Source organism: Macaca nemestrina, chromosome 1, assembly GCF_043159975.1.
Source record: "Macaca nemestrina isolate mMacNem1 chromosome 1, mMacNem.hap1, whole genome shotgun sequence".
Lineage (NCBI taxonomy): Eukaryota > Metazoa > Chordata > Mammalia > Primates > Cercopithecidae > Macaca > Macaca nemestrina.
The window spans coordinates 111,717,663-111,739,679 of NC_092125.1; the positions used below are offsets into that span (position 1 = coordinate 111,717,663).

General features: G+C 42.6%; 1 protein-coding gene across 6 annotated transcripts in view; it reads left to right on the top strand.

Annotated features, from left to right (window-relative positions):
- The window catches only part of LOC105479018 (flavin containing dimethylaniline monoxygenase 5), a 61,278-nt gene that overhangs the window by 16,425 nt on the left and 22,836 nt on the right, over positions 1-22,017 (top strand). Inside the window, exons 1-3 of one of the 6 annotated variants that reach the window (XM_011736763.3) lie at positions 9,357-9,436; positions 9,683-9,858; positions 19,548-19,736. In XM_011736763.3, the coding sequence (XP_011735065.2) occupies positions 9,724-9,858; positions 19,548-19,736 (324 nt within the window). In that variant the 5' untranslated portion in view covers positions 9,357-9,436; positions 9,683-9,723. Of the gene's footprint in view, positions 1-9,356; positions 9,859-19,547; positions 19,737-22,017 lie in introns of those variants that run through there. The other 5 variants (XM_011736761.2, XM_011736760.3, XM_011736762.2 and 2 more) reach the window with 5 other exon arrangements.

A 22,017-nucleotide genomic window follows, 5' to 3' on the forward strand; every position in this document is an offset into this window, starting at 1 on the left:
CAACGGACTTTTATGCCTGGGAGCTGGAGGGGGAGGAGTTTGGGGCGTGTGTGTAGCAGTGGCTTCTTGAATTTCGGTGTCCCCGGCTTGACATCACTCTGCGCATGCTCAGTTGATTTGGTTCTTTTCCTGGGCGCAGGAGTTTTTCCCGGGCGTGGGAAAATCTGTGATGAAGAACCCAGAAACAACAGGGACTGCTCCATCTTGTTCACCTTCCTCCATCTTGTCCCTTCTCCCTCACCCAAACAGTCCAACCTCTTATTGATTATAAGAACTTAGGGCACCGTGGTCTGTCTGGCTGCTTCCTGCTGTTAAGGGGCGTAATTAGGGTCTGAGGTTGGCAGTTGGGTGTAGGGATGCAGGAGCATTTGGTTGAAGGTGACTCGGGTGATCTCTTGGACCCTGGCTCGGAGAAATTTTATTAGAATGGGAGCAAGACATAACATAAGGCAGAGGATTAGTATGGGAATTAGGAAATCACAAAGGGCACCTTGCCAAGCTAGGTCTTCTATGAGAGTAAAAAGTTGGGAAACCTACTGGTTGGGGGATGGGTCGGGAAGGAGGGTGTCTATGGGGTTTATGAGGGAAAAGTCAGTTAAGTTAAGATGAAGAATGGTGAGGAAGCGGGAAAATTTGAGGAGGGTGTTGATCCTTGAGTAGAACCTGGTCACCTGGAGAAAGGGGAGGGGAATAGTTGTTTTGAGTTAGGTTAAGATGTCTCATCCCAAGAGGGGGGTGGGACAAGAGGGCATGATGAGGAAAGAGTGGGCAAAATATGCATAGTCCAGGCAGTAATTTAACATTGGGGTCTGGCGAGGGTTAGACGGTTTACCGTCTACCCCAACTACTGAGATAGTGGATGGCTGGCTAGGACCTCCATAGGTTGGCAAAACAGAATAGGTAGCCTCCGTATTGATGAGAAAAGAAATTGGCTTACCCGCTATTTGTAGAGTTACCCTAGGCTCGGCAAGGGTGACTGGGGTCTCCGAGTGTGGGCACCGTCAGTCGTCATCCAGGTATAGGAGCTGGAAGGAACCTTCCGGCCTTTGAGGAGAGGCACCACGTTGAGGCACAATGCCTGCCCTGCTGGCGGGGCAATCAGACTTCCAGTGTCCTTCCTGTTGGCAGGTTGGGCACGGCGTGGTAGGCAGGCAAGGATTTGGACACTGTTTTGCCTAATGCCCGGTTGTGCCACACTTAAAGCATGGGCCAGATGGAGTGGCCGGCTTGGCCTGGGGACACTGGTTTGCCCAGTGTCCTGGTTCTCTGCATTTATAGCAGGACCCCTTGGGAGACTTGCCCTGTGTCTTCCCTGCCGGCAGAGTGGGCAACGCTGGTTGGAGGGCAGCCACTAGAGCTTGTGCCTGAAGCACAGCCCTTCTTTTCTCCTTGTCTAGCTCTGCGGCCTCAGCTGCTTCTTCTCTGGAGTTAAAAACTTTAAAGGCCAATTTTACTAAGTCCTGTATGGGAGTTTGAGGCCCATCTTCAACCTTTTTTAGCTTTTTTCGAATATCTGAGGCTGACTGGGAGATAAAATAGGAGGCTAGGACAGCTGCTCCGGCTGGGGAGGTGGGGTCTGCCGAGTAAATTGGGCTAGTGCCTCTGTTAGGCGATTTAGGAAGGAAGCCGGGTTCTCATCTGGGTGTTGGATAATTTCCTTTAATTTATCAAAATTGTGTTTTGTTTAATTTAATTTAATTTAGGAGAGGTAAATAATTAAACATGAGGCCAAAGTACATAAGAAAGTGGCAGTCTTTTATTGCAAATATGCACACACTCTCGGGCGAAGTTCTCTGGTCCTCAGGTGTGGGGGGCCAGGGAAGTCGCACCGGCGCTCTCGGGTGAGGTTCCCCAGTCCACGAATGCGGGGGCCGAAGAAGTCACACCGGCGCTTACCGGCAGCGGACTTTTATGCCTGGGAGCTGGAGGGGGAGGAGTTTGGGGCGTGTGTGTAGGAGTGGCTTCTTGAATTTCGGTGTCCCTGGCTTGACGTCACTCTGCGCATGCTCAGTTGATTTGGTTCTTTTCCCAGGCACGGGAATTTTTCCCGGGTACGGGAAAATGTGTGATGAAGAACCCGGAAACAACAGGGACTGCTCCATCTTGTTCACCTTCCTCCATCTTGTCCCTTCTCCCTCACCCAAACACTCCCAATCATAAGGAATGAGTCTATGTCCATGAGCAATGGAATCTAATAATGTTCTCATGTAAGGAGAGTTGGGTTCATACTGTTTTACTCCCTCTTTCATTTCTTTTAGCATTTTTATAGAAAAAGACTTATATCTGGCTTCAGCTACGGGAAGCTCTCTCTCGGGCCCCTTCTCCAGGTGGTCTTGCTTCTAATATTACTGGGAATTGCCACGCCTCAATATCTCCTTGTTTTCTTGCCTCATCAATAATTTTATGTAACGCGCTACCCTGTGTACTAGGCAGTGCTGTAGGATTAAGTCTCATGGTGGGTGGCTGAGGATATGGCGCCCTGCCCTGTGGCACTGGAAATGTTCCTGGCTGTCCATACGGATTTTCTGGGGGCTGCCGATACTGCAGTTCGGCTGGCGGCCAGTATTGATAGGCTACTGGCGGCTGGGTCTTATCTTCTACCGGCTGATATTGTGGACACTGTATTTGGATTGGCATTGCCATGACAGAGACTCTATCTTTTTCTATTTGATCTTCTTTTGGAGTTTGTATTTGTTTAACCTGCATTTGAGGTTGTAAAGTTACAGGCATCTGGGCTGCTGTAAAAGGACTTGGCCATCGTGGTTTAGACTCTGATGGCTCTGCTAATTCTGGACCTTTTTCTTCTAATTTTAACGTTTCAGGATACACTACCTCCTGTGATTGATTATCGTCAACATTTTGCATTGACTGAGCCATTACCGGCTCTGCTACACATTTACAATGGGAACTTTCTTTTCCTTTTCGGGATTCTATCCCTGCCTCTTTTTCACAATCTACTGCACAGCTTTTAGGGACATCAGAAATTGGAATGCTATCTTCTTCTGTTTGAAATGGTTCTAAAGCTACTTTAATAATGACCCAATCATTCCATACTGTGAGCGGAATGATTTTACCTTCCCTACTTGCTTGTTTTAATTCTTTGCCAATTTTTTCCCAGTCTTTTAGATCTAAAGTTCCCTGTTCCAGAAACCATAGACAAAACTGTTCTATTGTTTGAAATAGCGTAATTAGATTTTTGGTAGAGACTTTAACTCCCCCTCTTTTTAAGAGAATTTTAATAAAGCTGCGATAAAAGGCATATTTACTTTTAGTTTGCCCCATTGTTAACCTAGGTTCTTCCGAGCGCACAAGCTTACCGCAAGGCTGACTGTAGACGTACTCGGGAGTCTCTCGTTGACTTGTACTCAATGACCATGCTCCAGTGTACCTTCACCTTAGAGAAAGCTTCCACGTTGGGCACCAGATGAAGGGGTGGCCTGCCCCTCCACACCTGTGGGTGTTTCTCGTTAGGTGGAACGAGAGACTTGAGAAAAGAAATGAGACATAGAGACAAAGTATAGAGAAAGAGAAAGTGGGCCCAGGGGTCCCGCACTTAGGTTACAGAGGACCCACACCGCCCCGGTCTCTGAGTTCCCTTAGTATTTATTGATAATTATCTTTACCATCTTAAAGATAAGGGAGTGGCAGGACAATAGGATCATTGTAGGGAGGAAATCGGCAGTAAGACATATGAACAAAAACCTCTGTGACATGAGTAAGTTTAAAGGAAAATGCTGTGCCTTGAGATGCATATGCAAACATCTCCATAAACCTTTTAGCAGCATTGTTTCAGCCTATCACATGGGGAGAAACCTTGGACAATACCTAGCTTTCCTAGGCAGAGGTCCCTGCGACCTTTGGCCGTGTACGTGTCCCTGGGTAGTTGAAATTAAGAGAATGGTGATGACTTTTAACCAGCAAGCTGCCCTCAGGCACTTGTTTAACAAAGACACATCCTGCACAGCCCAAAATCCATTAAACCTGGAGTCACTACAGCACATGTCTCTTGCAAGGACAAGGTTGGGGGTAGGGTCACAGATTAACAGCATCTCAAATACAGAACAAAATGGAGTCTCCTATGTCTACTTCTTTCTATATAGACACAGTAACAGGCTGATCTTTCTTTCTTTTCCCCACATCTGTCACTCAATAAAGTTCTTCTTCACCTTGCTCACCCTCCACTTGTCCACTTACCTCATTCTACCTGGACGCAGGACAAGAACTCAGGACCCAAAAAGAGTTGTAACACAAACAGGGATGAAACATGCCCATTGTTTGCCACCTTGTGGGCAACAAGAAGGACAGAAGAGAGAAGGAGAGAGGAGCTGCAGCCCTTTGGGAAGCCCAGACCTAGGAGCTCACCAAGCCAGGGCTGTGACACCCTCTTTGGGGTTCTGTAGCTCCTGGCATCTCCAAGCTTCCAGGCACCACTGCATTCCCCAGTGCCAGCCATGAAAGCTGCTTGTGGTACATCTGGTCCAGCTGCAGCCTCACAGGGAGTCAGTGCCCATACTGGCACCTGGAGCTGCCCACCTTACCACAGCTGGCATGCCTGGCTGTGCACAGTAGCTGGACCCCACGTTTGCTCACATACCCCTCTCTGCTCTGCATCTGGCTGGCCCTTGGCAGGCATGGGATCCAAGCTGGTAGCACAAGCCAAGTACAGCCTGCCAGGCTGAATGGACCGAACAAGCCCAACAGGCTCGAGCAAAACTTGTGCCCCAATGGCCACAGAGGTTTCTGTCTGACAAGGCAACACCCCAAGAATCCCGGGACAATATTTCCATGTAGGGGACAGGTTGTCTCCATAATATAACCATGTCAAGCCGAAATGTTTCTCATGATTCAGCCTACTCTAAAATATTTTTAGGCAATGTAAAATTATGACCCTAAGAACTCTCTATGACCTTCTTCCTCCTCTGATTGACAAGAATCCAAAGCCATTTTTTTTGCCCTAATCCTACAAAGCCTGGGTTTTAGGTTTGAAAAATGAGCATACCTGTTCTGGGTTCTGTTGCACATGTATCTATCCCTGAGGCATAGTTATAACTTCGATGCAAGGAAGTTCCCCCACCTCTATCCCCTCAAACTGCTCAAAAATGGCATGTATAATTAGTCTTCCTAATTAGAGGGTTTTAACAATCAGAGTGCTTCTGAAAGGTCCATAATGCGTAGTAAATTATAAGGATAATAGTAGCTATCCTATAATGCTGTTGTAAAAATTAAATGCAACTTTTTTTCACAAGAAACTAAATACAAATTTGAAAGTCCAAGGTATTATGAAGGATCAAAAACCTTTACTTGGGAATGAGCCTGGGGGTCACTCAAATATCCGCATCTCATCAGTGGAGACTTAAGAAATTGCAAGTTATCCCTCATTATTGAGGTTCCATGGTAATCTCATTTGCTTGGGGTGTCTACAGGCATAGTGTTTTCCCCATATGTGTGGCCCACAGATATGGGTCATATCATAAAGGTAAACAGAAACACACACACACATACACACACACACACACACACACTGTGGGATATCTACTCCATGGTAGCCTCTAACCAGCTTTGATAGATTGTATTACTGTTCCTAACTATCCACTTTCTCTCCATAAGGTGGTTATACATTTATGCCCTTAGTCATATGAGTTGCAGTGCTTCCTACTAGGAAGAACCCCTGTGATTTGCCTTGGCCAGTGGAATATGAGTGAATGTGATTTACCCTAGCATATGAGTTGAAGCTTTAAATGTGCTTGCCCAGATTGTTCCTACCCTCTGCCCTGGAAGCTATACAAATGAAATAAGGGCCATGCTGGTTAAAATCTTTCCTAATTTTTTCATGTCAGTATAAATTCATCTCATTAAATATGTAATATAGTCCTTCCCCATCTTTTTTTTTTTTTTTTTTTTTTTTTGAGACGGAGTCTCGCTCTGCCGCCCAGGCTGGAGTGCAGTGGCCGGATCTCAGCTCACTGCAAGCTCCGCCTCCCGGGTTCACGCCATTCTCCTGCCTCAGACTCCCCAGTAGCTGGGACTACAGGCGCCCGCCACCTCGCCCGGCTAGTTTTTTGTATTTTTTAGTAGAGACGGGGTTTCACCGTGTCAGCCAGGATGGTCTCGATCTCCCGACCTCGTGATCCGCCCGTCTCGGCCTCCCAAAGTGCTGGGATTACAGGCTTGAGCCACCGCGCCCGGCCAGTCCTTCCCCATCTTGATGAACATTTATGAAGTCATTTTAAATTTTTCACTATTATTCCATAAATATAGACAATTGTTATTAGTCAATTCAAAATAAATTAGTGAAAACATTTTTAAGTTAGAAAATAAAATAATTCTTTACAATTAATGCCGACTAATACTTGAACTCCAACTACGTGCCAGGCCATGTGTGGGCACTTTACATGTATTATCTTATAACATCCATAGGTTCTGCAGCTTAGGACATGGGTATCTTTGGGGACCATGTTTTCAGCCTACCGTGATGTCTGTGATTTATCTCCTCATCCTTTTCAGATATGCACTTTCCCTTCCTCCTCTCTGAGTAACAAAGTACCTAGCACATAGCAGGCATAGAATGGATGATGTTGGGGAGATCAAACCCAACACCCGGTCGTGGGGGCGACGAAGTCTGGCAGAGTCAAAGGACTGAGAAAAGACAGTTTGAGAAGTAAAGTGAGACCAGAGGGCCATTGCGATTGTGGAGGCTGCGAAGGCCGCGAGCTCTGGGAGCCCACGCTATTTATTGGTAATCCAACAGAGAAACAGGTGGTGAGAATGTGGGGGTCAAAAGGGCAGGCTCATGATCTACAGCTGTGACGGTTTAGCATTTATATGGAACATATTCTGCTATTTGAGATAATGGGAATACAATCAATCTAGGAGCTTGGAGGGCTAGAAGCAAGGAGCCAGCAAGTCTACACACATTGCAGAGGACATTATGTCAGACATGCAAGCCCTGCCTCGGCTTTCTTCCCAACACTCAGCTGTTTCCCAACAGATGCTGTGCTAGAAATGACTCTTGCACTAGTCAGGATTGACTTATTAAGGGTTTACTACTGAACAAATAGCTCTCCACATTTTAACTCAGCAAAAGTATATTTCTCACTCATGTCACAGTCCAATGCTTGTCAGGCACCTTTCCTTGGCGGCTGTCCCTCAAAGAAGCTTCAAGCCTATTCTATCTTACAAAGATGCCATTTAAAAGTGGCCTCCATGGAGCTTGCAATGAGCCAAGATCACACCACTGCACTCCAGCCTGGGCGACAGAGTGAGACTCCATCTCAAAAAAAAAAAAAAAGTGGCCTCCAAAAGAGACTATTTGCTGAATGAATATAGGCAAAATGCAAATGTAATAGAATTGGAAAATAGGATAGCATCTGAGTAGAAGTGAGACTGTATTGTTTGAAAGCTCTTCCTGGGATGGGCCTTTGCAGAAATTCTGCAAACCCAGTTCCACATGCATGTGCATCCATACCCATACACTCCTTCAAAAGCCTCATATGTTATCTTGGAATTAGTCATTGTTATTTCTCACTCATAATATTGCTCTTTTGTAATAGCATGAGTAATTGAGTTGAGTCTGTATATTAATTTGGGTGTATCAAGTTATTGGTCAATGAAGAAATTGACTCACTTGCAAATTGTCAGCTAGCTGAGAGAGAAAATTTGAGTCAAGGTTTAAAACATTATGTAAGTAATTTTTAAAACAACACAAAACATATTTGCTACATTCGAAAGCAATTGATTATAAGACACAATTGAAGTAGGGGGACATTAAAATAAAATTACATTGTTTACTAGATTTTAAAAGTAATTCTTGCATTATTTGTAAAGCTGATTCAGTAGGAAGAAATTAATACTCAGTTTATAAAAGTATTCATGTTTTCCTTTAGGCATTTCTTCTAGTGCATTCAAAATTATCCAATTTACAAATAATTCATTTTAAGTTAACGTCCAGCATATAAAATGGTTGTGTTGAAACACTGTCTTCAGAATTTTACTTTTAAAAGATACTATTTTAGTATAAATTCACATTTATAGCTGAACGCTTTTGTGAAAGATAGTAGTCTTTAAAATATTTTACAGGCTGGCCTTGTTGGTCATGCCTGTTATCCTAGCACTTTGGGAGGCCAAGGCAGGTGGATCACTTGAGCCCAGGAGTTCAAGACCAGCTTGAGCAACATAGTGAAACCTCATTTCTACAAAAAATACAAAAATTACCAGATGTGGTGGCACACAGCTGCAGTCCCTACTCAGGAGGCTGAGGTGGGAGGATTGCTTGAACCCAGGAGATAGAGGCTGCAGTGAGCCATGATTTCACCATGCACTCCAGCCCAAGTGCCAGAGTGAGACCTTGTTTCAAAAAAAAAAAAGTTTGACAGTTCCAAAACATATTCATGTTAATTAGAGTCCGCTAAATTGCTATAAATACAACAAAAAATTCAGTGGCACAAACAAAGTATCAGTTGCCTCATGTAAAAGTCCAAGATTAGCAGGTGCAGATTAGAAGAGCAAAACTGACTCAGGGAGTGGTAGAAGGTGAGCAAGGATCCAAGGCATGAGTCACAATCCATGCCTCTTACAACCCCTCACATCTGTCAAATAGAACCCTTGGCGGGATGGGCCCTTGTTCTAGGCCAGTGCCTGCAATCTTGTTTCTATTATATTGGTGGTTCTACATGACTTTATATTTGAAAAGTTACATTTTAGAAGTGGATATTTTGTATGTTTGGTTACTCATCTAACTGTAGGAAAGCACTATTAAAAATACTTTTATTTCATTAAAATTATCTGCTTATGTTTTGGTCTCCTCCACTAAACTGTAAGCGCCTCTGAGTAGGAAACAATGCATTCCTCACTATGTTCCAGCACTCAGCTCAGTGCACGGGGTTTTAAAAGTAAATTTCTACCAGAAGTATAGATTCTTAGATCCAGATTGTGAGGAGGGGAGGAGAGAAGTATAGGCGAGGCGGGGGCGGAAGCGGGGGCAGGGTCATCTGTTTGAACAGATCACCTGAGGGGTAGGTGTTCACTGAAGCATTTGGAGCAGAACTTGCTTTGGGGTTGTTGACAGTTTTCTTTTCACTAGGAAGTATTTGTCATTTAAAGGCAAAAACCAGGAAGTTAAAAGTGGATGCAGAGGCGAGCACAGATGGGACTAGGGGGCACTCTGTTTTCAGAGAAAGTAGTTGAGAGTCCTGGCAACAGCAGCTGAAATATAAAGAAGTTGTAGGATTAACTTTTTCGCCCAAAGCAGCTTCAGCCCACGTTTCATTCCCATCAAGGGAGGGAGAATGGGTGCCGCTGAGTGGGCGGGGGAGTAGTCTCTGAAAGGAGGTGGAGCGCTACAGCCCCTCCCCGTTGGCTCTCGCTGTTTGTATACTATTGGTTTATACTGATTTGACAACAGCCGGCTGTTGAGTCGCCTCCTGATCGCAGCTGAAGGGTCTGTTGAGGGCTTCGGGAAAGGCGGTGAGATCCGGTACCGCAGCAGAGCACTCCCGGCTCTGGGTTTCGCAGGCGCAGGGCTCCCGCGTGCCAGCAGAGGGATTTCCTCTAGTGAAGAGGACCGTCGAATCTGTCCTCCTCAAGGCAGCTCTTGTACACAATTTATTCGAATGCCATGGCCAAGGTCTTCCTTGAAAAATGTTGACCGATGTGTGCTTTTTGTCTTTTGTCATCTTTTCTTTAGGATAGGCGACATTGACCCACAGGTGAAGATCTCTGGAGATCATGACAAAGAAAAGAATTGCTGTGATTGGGGGAGGAGTGAGCGGGCTCTCTTCCATCAAGTGCTGCGTAGAAGAAGGCCTGGAACCTGTCTGCTTTGAAAGGACTGATGACATCGGAGGGCTCTGGAGGTTCCAGGTACATACATCTCCTAGTCCCTTAATACTTGAAACCCTCCCTGCAACTAGGTGCATACTACAGTTTATCTTAACAGTGTCAGGTGGCCGGCCCGGTGGCTCACGCCTGTAATCCTAGCACTTTGGGAGGCCGAGACGGGCGGATCACGAGGTCAGGAGATCGAGACCATCCTGGCTAACACGTGAAACCCCATCTCTACTAAAAATACAAAAAAAAATTAGCCGGGCGTAGTGGCGGGCGCCTGTAGTCCCAGCTACTCGAGAGGCTGAGGCAAGAGAATGGGGTGAACCCGGGAGGCGGAGCTTGCAGTGAGCCAAGATTGCACTCCAGCCTGGGTGACCGAGCGAGACTCCGTCTCGAGAAAAAAATAAAATAAAAAAGACAGTTAAACTTATTATATTCCAAAGAATACCAGCCATCTTTATTGATCTCCAAACTGACATGCGTTGGGTTTGCTGAGTTTGCTTTTATTTTATTTTATTTTATTTTTTTATTTTATTTTTTTTTTGAGACGGAGTCTCGCTGTGTCTCCCAGGCTGGAGTGCAGTGGCGTGATCTCGGCTCACTGCAAGCTCCGCCTCCCGGGTTCACGCCATTCTCCCGCCTCAGCCTCCCAAGTAGCTGAGACTACAGGCGCCCGCCACCACGCCCGGCTAGTTTTTTGTATTTTTAGTAGAGACGGGGTTTCACCATGTTAGCCAGGATAGTCTCGATCTCCTGACCTCGTGATCCACCCGCCTCGGCCTCCCAAAGTGCTGGGATTACAGGCTTCAGCCACCGCGCCTGGCCTTATTTTTATTTTTTCACTTTTTGAAGGATAATTTTTATTATTTTTATTTACAGAAAATTCAGCAGTGTACATTTAACCCAGTTTAGTGGCAACTTCTTTCACCTTTCCCTTTTCCAGCTTGGTGATTCAAGCGACAGATTTAGGACCCAGGACATTGCCTCCCCAGTGGCAGCGAATCTCATCATATCTGTCCATGTAATTGGTTCTGAAAACTGCCACCAACTTAGCCACATCTCCTTTGTCTTCCTAGTGAACCTGTGTGAAGGCAACGTCGTGCAGGTCTTCCCGTGGACTAGACATCTCAATCTTAACTTCCCCCTGATAATGCAGTAAGGGACCCCCATTTTGGGACACAGGGCAGGCAGGAAGACAACCAGCTCTATGGGATCCGCATCGTGTGCCATCACCACCAGCTGAGTCTTCTTGTTCTCCACCAAGGTGGTGATTGTGTTAACCCCTGCTGGAGAGACGGGGTGATGTCTGGATGGGATATCCCCTTTGCCAGCAGCTTTCTTCACAGTCCAGGACAGTAGTCTCTACTTCTTCTCTCGTTTTGTCTCTGGTCTGTGTTTGTGAGCCCCCATAAGCAGTCAGTAGCTGTTTGGCAGTGCAAGACCTGGGTGAACTGGTTAATGGCAGGAAGTGCTTTCAGCAGCTTATAGAAGGATAGCTCTTTGCTGCTACAAACTGATACAGGGGGGCCATTTGACAAACAGAGTGAGGTCCCTTTGGGGCTGGATGTCCTGTCCAATGCCAAAATTCTTAGGCTTTTTCTCAAACAGAGGATTTGCAACATTTTTGGCTTCCTGCTTCTTCACGATAGCAGGGGTGGGGGCCGCCTTCTTTCCCTTAGCCTTCTTTCCTATTGGCATCTTGGGTGGCTAGAGGAGAACAGGTTTGCTTTTAAGCTAGCTTTCTGAACAGTGAATAGTATTGAGGTGCCCTAGATAAGTTTTACATTTCATATTTCATAAAAACTAACACAGTGTTGGCCAGCTACATAAAAGTGGCTTTATAGCATTTCTTAGTTGAACAGAAATACAATCCTCTTGCACCCTGACTCTGTTTTGGGGACCAATTTTATGTGACTATGGTCCTTATTCAGATCTGGAGTGGATCCCCTTGGCTGACCTGCATACCTATATCATCATCAGTCTTGGACATGGGCAAAAAGCCCGTTGTTTTTAGTAAACAGCAGAAAATTCTGCTCTTAAAATCTGGCCACAATATGGTATGGAGGTTAAGAACGCAGTCTTAAACTCAAACGTTATTTCTGTCACCTACTAGCAGTGTGACCTTGGGCACATCATTAAGCCTCTCTGTACCTCTGTTTCTTCATCTTTAAGAAGTGGATAATGATAGTATCCACTTAATAGAGTTATTGTCAGGAGTAAATGAATGGATCATTATGCCAATCACTTACAACAGTACCAGGAACATAGTGCTACATGTTGGTTATTATTCAGTACGCCTAGGATGGGACTCACACATGTGGTGTCTTTACTAAGCATCTTAGCCAGGTTTGGCCGTTACTGAAAAGGCATGAAATCAATTAAGGATGGGAGGAGGTTGGGAGGGCATCCATCACCCTGTCTGATTATCAAGTTTCTGGTTTTTATCTCCAATGTGGTTTAAAATTATTATCTGCTAAAGACTTAATGTGGAGGTTTTTCTTCTGATTATCCACTTGGCAAAATTTTAACACTTTATAAACTGCTTCCTTGAAAATAAATAAGCTGTGTTTCATCATAATGCTCTGACCTCTGTTACGACAGACCACACCTGTGGTTCACCATTATATTTCTAGAGCCAAGCATGTATTCTACTGTCTCCGTTTTTTAAAGCTCCCCAGATGATTCCAATGTGCAGACCAGGTTAAGAATAACAGTTCAAAGAGAGTTTCTATTTCATGGGATTTTGAGAATCTGGCAGGAACAGTAGCCCCGAACTGTCCTCATTCCTCCCATTTAAATTTTTCTTCTTTCTTCTGTCCTTATTACTTCTTCCAATCCCATCAGTTCCAATTACCCCAACTTCCATCCCCTGCTCTCTCTCTCTTTTTTTTTTCTTTTTAGACAGTCTCAATCTGTTACCCAGGCTGGAGTACAGTGGCGTCATCTCAGCTCACTGCAACCTCTGCCTCCTGGGTTCAAGCGATTCTCATGCCTCAGCCTCTCAAGTAGCTGGAATTATACACATACTACCACGCCTTGCTAATTCTTGTATTTTTAGTAAACACGGGGTTTCATCATGTTGGCCAGGCTATTCTTGAACTCCTGACCTCAAGTGATCTACTCACCTCAGCCTCCCAAAGTGTGGGGATTACAGGCATGAGCCACCATGCCTGGCCTCTCTTTTCTTACACAGACTTCCTGATCAAATAAATGTGTGAGCCTTGTGCCTAGGTAGGAAATATAATCAGTGTATAGAATGTGTAGAGGGAAGATTTATTCATCAATGGTAGAAAATTGTAAAATCCAGGAGCAGAAGCTTCTTTTTCTTCTACTCACTAACCCAATACTGCTCTGTGCTCACTCTTTTGTAAAGCAGTGGATTGGCACAGTGATAAAACTTACGTAAGGTCCAGTCGGGTGGTTCGAAGGACTTGAAGGATTTTGTTGACACAGGATAACACTTTGTTGTGGTTAGTGATTTGAAAAAGAGTTGAAGGCCGGGCGCGGGGGCTCAAGCCTGTAATCCCAGCACTGTGGGAGGCCGAGATGGGCGGATCACGAGGTCAGGAGATCGAGACCATCCTGGCTAACACGGTGAAACCCCGTCTCTACTAAAAAATACAAAAAACTAGCCGGGCGCGGTGGCGGGCGCCTGTAGTCCCAGCTACTCCGGAGGCTGAGGCAGGAGAATGGCGGGAACCCGGGAGGCGGAGCTTGCAGTGAGCTGAGATCCGGCCACTGCACTCCAGCCTGGGCGACAGAGCGAGACTCCGTCTCAAAAAAAAAAAAAAAAAAGAAAAAGAAAAAGAGTTGAAGTATAGGAGTACCTCAAAGAGGTGAGATCTGTCATTCATTTCACTCACTGATCCCAACAGACCTGCTGTGGAAAGCATGGCTCTACTCTTTGTAAACTTTGAACTTTTGGAATACAGGTACAGGCTTGCATTTATCAGTACCTCATAAAGTATTTTATTACAGAGGGACTTTATAAATCTCTCTTGAATGAATCAATGAAATAAAATTCAGAAGTTAGGAACGTGCCTCCCCTGTTCTCCTTACAAACATCTTAATTCCAAAATGACCCTGCCATTCATTAATTTACCTTAATTTAAAAAAGATATACTTGTGTACAAACGTGTTTAAACAAACTTAATTTTAGAACAGTTTTAGACTTACAAAATTTATTAGGAAGATAGCACAGAGAATTATAGTATACCTCATGTCCAGTTACCCCATTATTAACATCTTATATTAGTATGATACATTTGTAAATAATTAATGAACCCATATTGATACATTATTATTAACTGAATTCCATAATTTATTCAGATTTACTTAGTTTTTCCTAGTGTCCTTTTTCTGTTCCAGGATCCCACCCAGGATACCGTATTACATTTAATAGTCATATCTCCTTAGGCTCTTTTTGGCTATGAAATTTCTTAGACTTTCCTTGTTTTTGATGCCCTTGATAGTTTTGATGATTACTTACTGGTCAGATATGTTGTAGAATATCCCTCAGTTGGGATTTATCTGATTTTTTTCTCATGGTTAAACTGCAGTTATGAATTTTGGGGAGGAATATTATAAAGGTAAAGTGCCATTCTCCTAACCTCCCATCAAGGGTACATACTATCAACATTATACCCACTGTTTTTTTTCTTTTTTTTTGAAACTTAAAACTCATTTTATGTTATTGTAAGTAAGAAATTAGCATTCAATATATGCCAAAATATATCTTTGTTGAAGTGTAAGTTTGTTTCACTTTTCTATTTTTCGTTTTCCAACTTTTATCTTAGGTTCAGGAGGTACATATGAAAGTTTGTTACAAGGATAAATTGTATGGGGCTGGGATAACTGCTAGCCATACGCAGAAGATTGACACTAGATCCCTTCCTTTTGCCATATGTGAAAATCAACTCAACATGGATTAAAAAGTTAAATGTAAAACCTCAAAATATAAAAACCCTAGATAATATCACTATTGATGTTAACCTTGATGTCCTGGCTTGAAACAGTGTTTATTAGTTTTTGCCACTGTAAAGTTGCTCCTTGTTTTTCCCTTGCCATACTGTGTTCTTTGGAACAAAGCCACTATACACAGCCTACAACTAAGGACAAAGTCTTCTATTCTAGGCCTTCAGTCTTTCCATATGAACTTTAGAATCCATGTGTTAACTTGGATTCTAAAATAGCTTGCTGGGATGTTGATTGGGATTGCATTGTATCTGTAGGTCAAGTTGGAAAGAACTGACATCTTAACAATATTTAATCTTCCAGTCTACAAATCGGAATATCTCTCCATTTATTTAAATCTTAGACTTTCTTCATCTGTGTTTTATATCTGTGTTTTATAATTCATGCTTATAAATCCTATACTTTTTTTATATTTACACCTGCTAGGTAATTTCGGGGGCATTATTATAGATGGAGTTTTTAAAATTTCAAATTCCAGTTGTTCATTCTGGTATATAAAAAAGCAAATGGCCAGGCACAGTGGTTCATGCCTGTAATCCCAGCACTTTGGGATGCCAAGGCAGGTGAATCACGAGGTCAGGAGATAGAGACCAGCCTGGCCAACATAGTGAAACCCCATCTCTACTAAAAATGCAAAAATTAGCCGGGCATGGTGTCATGCGCCTGTAGTCCCAGCTACTCAGGAGGCTGAGGCAGGAGAATTGCTTGCATCCAGGGGGCGGGGATTGTGGTGAGCCAAGATTTCGCCACTGCACTCCAGCCTAGGCAATAGAGCCAGACTCTGTCTCAAAAACAAAGCAACTAACTTTTGTATGTTAACCATGTATCCTGCAACCCCGCTGTACTCACTTGTTGGCTCTAGGAGTTTTTTTTCTTTCTTTCTCTCTTTCTTTCTTTTTTTCTTTTCTTTTTTTTTTTTAATTCTTTGGGATTTTCTATGTAGACAGTTAGGTCATCTGCAAATAAAAAGTTATCTTTATTCCTTCCCAATCAGTATATCCTTTACTTTTCTTTCTTGTATTATTGTACTAGCTAAGACTTCTAGTACAATGTTCCACAGGAGTGGTGAGAGAGGACATCCTTACCTTGTTCCCAGTCTTAGGGGAAAAGTGTCTAGTTTCTCACTGTGAAGTATGATGTTAATTGTAGGTATTTTATAGATGTTCTTTATCAAATTGAGGAAGTTTCTCTCCATTTCTAGTTTGCTGAGAGTTTTTATCATGAATGGGTGTTGTACAAACAACATTTTAACAAAAATAAAAGAAAAAGAAAGAAATCCTACTGCCTTAATAAATCAACTGGTTTTCTCTATTTTCACATTTTTTTCTATTTAAAATAAATAAAGTATACTCAAAAGAGACATGTCTAACAGGGAGAGATTATACAATTATAATTATATACCCACAGGTAGATATAATATTACATATTTGGTGAATAGAATGTAAATTTAATTTTACAATTACTTTTTTACTTCAAGTTATATCATAGGCCGTTTTTAATGTTCCTGCACAGACTTCAAAATCATAGTTTTTGGTGTCCCCAAATTCACTTTCCATAATTCATTAACTAATTCATTTCAAAGCATTTATTGCACGTCCAGTACACACCAGGTCCATGATAATAGAGATTTAAAGAAGGATATGGCTACTCTCGGGTTTCTCACAGTCATGGAAACAAATGCTTGATAATATAGTGTGTTTAAGTTATCTTTATAGAAATATGAACAGAGAGTTTTGGGAGCTTGGAGGATGAATAGGGGAATCTAATTCCCTGGAGAAATTAGAAAAGTCTTCTTGAAGGAAGTGACATTTGATATAACTCTTGAAAGACAGGAAATTTTTCAGGTGAAGAAATAGTAATATGTACAGAGGTTTGAAAGTTGCGCAAGAGCTTAGAGTGTTTCAGGAACAATTTAATGACTTAGAAATTTGAGATTAAATAAGGACAACACTGGATGAAGATTAAAAGATAAACCGGGCTAGATTGTGAAATGTGCTAAATTTCAAAATAAGGAATTTTGTTTTCCAGATGGAATCAAGAGAAACTATTAAGCAGTGGAGTGGCAGGATCTACTTCGTATTTATCAGGATACCCATAGAGTGATGTGGAAGATAAATTCTGCAGGTTGAGGCTGGGCGCTGTGGCTCACGCCTGTAATCCCAGCACTTTGGGAGGCTGAGACAGGTGGATCACGAGGTCAGGAGATAGAAACCAGCCTGGCTAACCTGGTGAAACCCCGTCTCTACTAAAAATAAAAATAAAAAAAATAGCCAGGTGTAGTGGCGCACGCCTGTAGTCCCGGCTACTGGGAAGGCTGAGGCAGGAAAATTGCTTGAACCGAGGAGGCAGAGGTTGCAGGGAGCTGAGATGGTGCTACTGCACTCCAGCCTGGCAACAGAGCGAGACTCTGTCTCAAAGAAAAACTTAAAAAAATTCTGCATGTTGAGATACTGTAACTTACTAAACCATTCATCTATTTTGGGAACATTTAACATTGTTACTAATTAATTGCTATTTAAGTTATACAAAAATATGTCTTTCTGCATTTGACTTTATATTATTTTGCAATTTTTCTTAGGACAAAATTTTGGGAGATACATGTGTCTTACTGAACTCTTTTTGAGATAAATGTTGATGTATATTATTAGTTTTGTTATGCATTTTGCGAAACTTACATCTTATTCTGTATATCCCTTTCTCAATACAATTTGATATGCATCCATTAAACATTTATTGAGTGCTATGTATCATTGTGGATGCTGGGGGAAAAACCATGAGTACAATTCAAGGGGCTTACAATCTAGTTGGGGAGATAAGGAATACACTACAAAACATTACGGAGGTCTTTGAATCCTAAGCTGAGAAATAGGAACTTTATTCTACAGGAAATGGGGCAACATCTAAAATTTTAATTAGGGCAGAGATATAGTCCAGCCACACCTCAGAGAGAACACTTTGGCTGAAATAGGTAGGATAGGTTAGAAGAAGAGACTTCAAAGGAGACTTGTGACAATGTTATTAGCAGTTAAAGAAATGAGATTTTGGATTATGGGTCAGAGAAATGAGAATGATCAATTTAGGATTCCTAGACTGAATAATTATGCAATAAAAATGGGAGAAAATCAATCCTAAAGGAGGACAAAGCCAACAAACACTCTCCTTTGTGGCTATTTAATGTTTCATAATACTCAATATTTCAATATCTGTTCATTTCTAGAATAAAAAGGGAGGAGGATATGCAAATTGATTAAGGTGATTTTCCATAGTCAAAACAATTTTTGAAAATCTAAAAATTTGAAAACTCCTCATTTGTGAAATCTCTGTGACAGAATAATAGTTTGGGTAGATTGCATCATTGCATTACTTTATGTGGTCACCACAACAATGCTATAAGGTAGTTAACAGGAAGGTTTTTTTTTTATTTTTTTATTTTTTCTTGAGATGGAGTTTTGCTCTTGTTGCCCGGGCTGGAGTGCAATGGCACAATCTCAGCTTGCAGCAACCTCCGCCTCCCAGGTTCAAGCAATTCTCCTGCTTCAGCCACCTGAGTAGCTGGGATTACAGGCATGTGCCACCACGCCCAGCTAATTTTGTATTTTTAGTAGAGACGGGGTTTCTCCATGTTGGTCAGGCTGGTCTTGAACTCCCGACCTCAGGTGATTCGCCCGCCTCAGCCTCCCAAAGTGCTGGGATTACAGGCATGAGCCACCACGCCCAGCCTCAATAGGAAGTTTTTGAGGATGCAAAGATGTTTGTTGTAGGGGAAAGAACACTGAATTGGGGATTAATGTCATCTAATGCAGTGCATCTCAGTTTGCATACACATCTGAATCACGTGAAGATTTTGCTAAGATGCAGGTTCTGATTCAGTAGGTCTGAGGTGGGGCCTGAGAGTCTGCATTTCTAACACCATCTCTCAAGTGAAGCCCCTGCTGCTAGTCTATAGGCCACACTTTGGTAGTAAGGATCTAGACCAGTGGTTCTCAAATTTCAGTTGTTTTGTTGGGCATTTAGCTTGTTTCATTTTTATATTATGAATAATGCTGGTATTAACATCCTTTAACATAAAGCTTCCTCAGCAATGCTGAATATTTTTTTAAAAGGCTAGGTAAATTGCAAGGAGTTTCATATACATTTTGACACTGCTCTCCAGAAAACAGTGGAGATGTTATACTGTTTCCAGTACATGGAAACTGTTACACTCTTTCCTGTATATGTTCCCATTTTGCCTCACTGTTACTCATTTAAAAGACTATTACTCAGTGTTAGTAACACTGTCTTCACATGTTTAGAACTTCAGCTGGGATAGAATAGAATAGGTAGAATTTCTGGGGACTGACCACATATTTTCTGTCCCAGACATTCTCTTCATGTGGTGAGGCTGGACTTCCTCATGGTATGGTGGTCTCATGGTAGTTGGATTTCTCATATGGCTGCTAGCTTCTACCAGAGCGAGCTTTCTGAGACCCAGGCAGAATCTGCAAGGCTACTTATGACTTGGTCTTAGAAGTCATTCAGTGTCATTTCAACTGTATGCTGTTGGTCAAAAGCAAGTCATAAAGATAACTGAGATTCAAAGGGAAGGGACTAGATAAGGGCACAAATACTGAAAGGTAGGGGTGTGTGTGTGTGTGTGTGTGTGTGTGTGTGACTGACACTTCCTTCAGAAAACTTTTTCAGATGTCTATTGACTATTTATAAAACATGAAGATGATTCTCAAGTTGCTATGAATATTTTCTATTTATTGCAGGAAAATCCTGAAGAAGGAAGAGCCAGTATTTACAAATCAGTGATCATCAATACTTCTAAAGAGATGATGTGCTTCAGTGACTATCCAATCCCAGATCATTATCCTAACTTCATGCATAACACCCAGGTCCTGGAGTATTTCAAGATGTATGCCAAAGAATTTGACCTTCTAAAGTATATTCGATTTAAGGTAGAAAATTGTGTGGATATCTTTGTGTTTGATGTTGTTTGCTAAGTAAATGAATAATGTGATTTCAATTACCAATGTTTACTTCTAAAGATTGGCTTGATTTGCACATGTATTTATCCTACCCAGGGAAAAACTCCATTCTTTGCCCTCCTTGCTCCTCAAAAATATTCAAGGGATGGTCTCGCTTTCATATATTTGGCTGCAGATACAGGAAGCCCCCTGGCAGAGTGTTTTCATCACCTTCATTTCACATTATTTGCACATAACTGCAATAAACAGGTGAAGGGAATTGCTTTCCCCATTACAGAAGGGAACTGAGAGGTATGGGAACTTTAAAACTTTCTGGTTCCACAGTCCTTTACTGCTTTGCCCTTTTGTACTTTCTGAAGTACTTTCCAATACATTTGTTTACATAAACATCATAAAACCCAGTGAAGTATAGTTGTTGGATAGTTAACTTTGGTGTAGAGGGAAGAACATGGAATTGCAGAACAAAAACCTGAATTCTGGTGCTTGCCCTACGACTAACTAACTTAGATGTTAGACAAGCAATTTCCTCAATTTCAATTTTTCAAAATTTTCTTGTTCGTAAAACAAGATAACTGTACTAGATCACTTCCGTGGTTCCTTCCTGCTCTAAAGTATTCTAGGACTTTTCTATAATTTATGATCATGACCATAAAAGAACAGATATTTCTGACAGCTGGCAAAAAGCCCAAAGCTTCTGCCTTCTGATTATCCTGCTAACTCATGCCTTTTTCTGCTTTTTTTTTTTTTTTTTTTTTTTTTTTGAGACGGAGTCTCACGCTGTTGCCCAGGCTGGAGTGCAGTGGCGCGATCTCGGCTCACTGCAAGCTCCGCCTCCCGGGTTCCCGCCATTCTCCTGCCTCAGCCTCCCGAGTAGCTGGGACTACAGGCGCCCGCCACCGCGCCCGGCTAATTTTTTGTATTTTTGGTAGAGACGGGGTTTCACTGTGGTCTCGATCTCCTGACCTTGTGATCCGCCCGCCTCGGCCTCCCAAAGTGCTGGGATTACAGGCTTGAGCCACCGCGCCCGGCCACCTTTTTCTGCTTAACGACAATAAGAAAATGAAAACATCTAGTGAACTTCTAAAGTAAGTCATTTACATTCCATTAATGCTTCTCTTCATTTGTTTAAACAATACTTATTGAACAAGTTTGTTATCATACTAAGCATTGAATATGCAAAGACAGAAAAGAAAAATCAGTAACTTCATAGTCTACTTAAGGGGTAACAAATGAAGAAAAATTTTATTATAAATATAATTAATAAAAATAAAGAGTTACGTGGGGACAAATGCTAGAGATCTATACGTTGCAGTTTGGAGGAGAGATGTTGAACCCAACAGGACAGGTTCCAAGGAAGTTTTCTTAAAGGAGATAAAGTTTTCTTAAAGCTGAGTCTTGAAGGGTGAGTAGGAATCGACCAAATAAGGAATAAAAGGGTGATCTAGGCAGAGGCACCAGCCTGTGTAAAAAAGAACATGATAGAGGAACTATAAATAGTGCTGGATGGCCAGGGCATGCAGGGGTGGTCTCTCTCTCCCTCTCTCTTTCTTTTTTTTTTTTTTTTGAGACAGAGTCTTGCTCTGTTGCTCAGGCTGGAGTACAGTGATACAATCTCGGCTCACTGCAACCTCCACCTCCCAAGTTCAAGCAATTCTCCTGCCTCAGCCTCCCAACTAGCTGGGAGTACAGGCACGTGCCACCACACCCGGCTAATTTTTGTATTTGTAGTAGAGACGGGGTTTCGTCATGTTGGCCAGGTGAGTTTTGAACTTCTGACCTCAGGTGATTCACCTGGCTCAGCTTCCCAAAATGCTGGGATTACAGGCGTGAGCCACCGCACCTGGCCAGGGGTGGTGTCTCTAATAGTCCATGAAGACATTATGGTCATAGGCCCTTAGAAGCACATACTGTTTCCTTAACCTAAGTAGGGTAACCCATATTTATTATTTTTATAAAGTTAAAAGTCGTAACACTATCCTATTTCACAGCCTCTTTCTTTATAGTTCCTTGTAAAATGGGTATTTATGGGAGCTAAAGGGAGATTCACTTCTATAAAGTGAGAGCCACTGAGGTGTTTTTCTACCCTGCCAGGAAAAGGCAGTCACTTGTTTAAAGGTGGCCAGGAGAAGAGAACCTGGGGTAAGAAGACATCAGAAGATCTCAGGACATATAGGGATCAGGAGAAGAATAGGCATTTAGTGCATGGAGTATCATAAAAACACAGGAGAAGCCCAGGCTTTAATCAGATGTT